General features: G+C 31.1%; 1 protein-coding gene across 1 annotated transcript in view; it reads right to left on the reverse strand.

The window, feature by feature from the left end:
• Window positions 1-899: 899 nt before the first annotated feature.
• Window positions 900-2,967, reverse strand: part of LOC108763158 (uncharacterized) — a 3,044-nt gene continuing 976 nt past the window's right edge. The window contains exon 3 of the mRNA XM_018510532.1: window positions 900-1,316. Coding sequence (XP_018366034.1) covers window positions 900-1,316 — 417 coding nt within the window. The remainder of the gene's footprint in view (window positions 1,317-2,967) is intronic.

Raw genomic sequence — 2,967 nt, forward strand, 5'->3', positions numbered from 1 at the left:
ATATATATATATATATATAATCGTAATTTTTGGTTTTATTCTACGAACTTCGACATCCACGCGCGACGCAATCTTAAAAAGATGAATAAAATAAACTTAGGAATGAAACAAATTATAAGCAATAGTATACATGTTAGGGAATTAAAATTCTAATTTTCCATTTCCTTTTGGTAATTGTAGAATGAAGGTGCAATTTCATGCAGCGAAGGAAGCTGGCTTTTTACGAAGTTAAAAATTTTACAAAGTTTAGTACATTTTTTATTAAATTTTATGTAGATTTGTATAAAATGTAATGTAAGTAAACGTTAAATTTAAGTTGTATAACAGCGAGGGAAAGTTGGCTTTTTACGAAGTTAAAAATTTTACAAAGTTTAGTACATTTTTTTTTAAATTTTATGTAGATTTGTATAAAATGTAATGTAAGTAAACGTTAAATTTAAGTTGTATAACAGCGAGGGAAAGTTGGCTTTTTACGAAGTTAAAAATTTTACAAAGTTTAGTACATTTTTTATTAAATTTTATGTAGATTTGTATAAAATGTAATGTAAGTAAACGTTAAATTTAAGTTGTATAACAGCGAGGGAAAGTTGGCTTTTTATGAAGTTAAAAATTTTATAAAGTTTAGTACATTTTTTATTAAATTTTATGTAGATTTGTATAAAATGTAATGTAAGTAAACGTTAAATTTAAGTTGTATAACTTAAATTTAACGTTTACTTACATTAAATTTTATATACAAATCTACATAAAATTTAATAAAAAATGTACTAAACTTTGTAAAATTTTTAACTTCATAAAAAGCCAACTTTTCTTCGCTACATGAAATTGCACCTTCATTCTACAATTATCAAAAGGAAATGGAAAATTAGAATTTTAATTCCATGGCAACACTAACATATTTATTTGTAAACCGGCATGTACCCCGCCGGTCCGGACGAAGCCGGTACGTATCCCGCCGGCCCGAACGGAATCGGTACGTATCCTGCCGGCGCAGAAGATACCGGTGCGTATCCTGCTGGTGCTTGCTGGGCCGATGCGGAAGATATCGGTGCGTATCCTACCGGCGCGGACGGAATCGGCAAGTATCCTGCCGTGGCAGGCGATATGTATCCTGCTGGAGTGATTGCGTTCGCAAACAGTACAGTTGAAGATGGCAAAGTCGTCGGCACAGTAGACACGGCAAGTGCTGGCGAAGCATGTTCCTTGAGTGCAGCAGGCAATGCGGACGGAGTGGGCCGTGCAGTTCGTCCAAATTTGTAACGATTCTCCCTCTGCTTCTGCTTTTGAATCGCGCGGTGCACCTCTTGTTTTATTTTCTGTAAATAAAAACTTTTTTATTATAATGCTGTTTCACTAAGAGTATAGGTTCTTTCACTGACATATTCTATGGAACATTCTGAGACGAAAACTTTTGCTGAAATGTCAACTTATTTAAATTGCAAACTTTCTAAGTACACTAGGTTTTAAATGTTTGTATTTTGTTAATACAATAGAATAAGAACGGCTCAAAATTAATTTCAATACAGAAACTTTAATAATGTGTGGGCTATTGGAGCCTTACGCCAGTTATATTAAATTGTGAATATAAATGTCAATGTAAAGATATTATTTACAAATTATATATCAATTTAAAACTTAATCATATGATGTTTCGACCCTTACTGTGGTCATCTTCAGTGATATTACAAATTTAAAAGTATCTTAACAATATTACAATATATTCGACTCTGTTACTACAATTCTACATTCAATTATCAGAATTGTAATCTTCGTTACCAAGGTGTTCTTTTCAGAATTCCATTAATTCTGTTCTTCCATTACGCATTATTCTCCTCATTATTGTCGCAATTGTGTTATTATATCCCAGATTACTCTCCATTATATGTAACACAGCAGATCCGAGGATTCTTTATTGGATCCACAACCAATACTCTCTTACATCAGTAACCAATTATGTAAGATTGTAATTAATTCCTTCCATCTGCTATATTCTTACATTATAAAATTCTTCTGTTATCTTTAGCAATGAGAATAACCTTCTCCGTCAAGATTTTGTACAATAAATAGATTATTATATAAATTATTATTACTATTATTATTATATAAATAGATTATATATATATATTATTGTACAAAATCTTGACGGAGAAGGTTATTCCCATTACTAAAGATAATAGAATTTCATAATGTAAGAATATAGCAGATGAGAGGAATTAATTACAATCTTACATAATTGGTTACTGATGTAAGAGAGTATTGGTTGTGGATCCAATAAAGAATCCTCGGATCTGCTATGTTACATATAATGGAGCGTAATCTGGGATATGATAACACAATTGCGACAACAATGAGGAGAATAATGTGTAATGGAAGAACAGAATTAATGGAATTCTGAAAAGAACACCTTGGTAACGAAGATTACAATTCTTATAATTGAATGTAGAATTGTAGTAACAGAGTTGAATATATTGTAATATTGTTAAGATACTTTTAAATTTGTAATATCACTGAAGATGACCACAGTAAGGGTCGAAACGTCATATGATTAAGTTTTCAATTGATATATAATTTGTAAATAATATCTTTACATTGACATTTATATTCACAATTTAATAACTGGCGTAAGGCTCCAATAGCCCACACATTATTAAAGTTTCTGTATTGAAATTAATTGAGCCATTCTTATTCTATTGTATTAACAAAATACAAACATTTAAAACCTAGTGTACTTAGAAAGTTTGCAATTTAAATAAGTTGACATTTCAGCAAAAGTTTTCGTCTCAGAATGTTCCATAGAATATGTCAGTGAAAGAACCTATACTCTTAGTGAAACAGCATTATAATAAAAAAGTTTTTATTTACAGAAAATAAAACAAGAGGTGCACCGCGCGATTCAAAAGCAGAAGCAGAGGGAGAATCGTTACAAATTTGGACGAACTGCACGGCCCACTCCGTCCGCATTGCCTG

Source organism: Trachymyrmex cornetzi, unplaced genomic scaffold (genome assembly GCF_001594075.2).
Source record: "Trachymyrmex cornetzi isolate Tcor2-1 unplaced genomic scaffold, Tcor1.1 scaffold3411, whole genome shotgun sequence".
Lineage (NCBI taxonomy): Eukaryota > Metazoa > Arthropoda > Insecta > Hymenoptera > Formicidae > Trachymyrmex > Trachymyrmex cornetzi.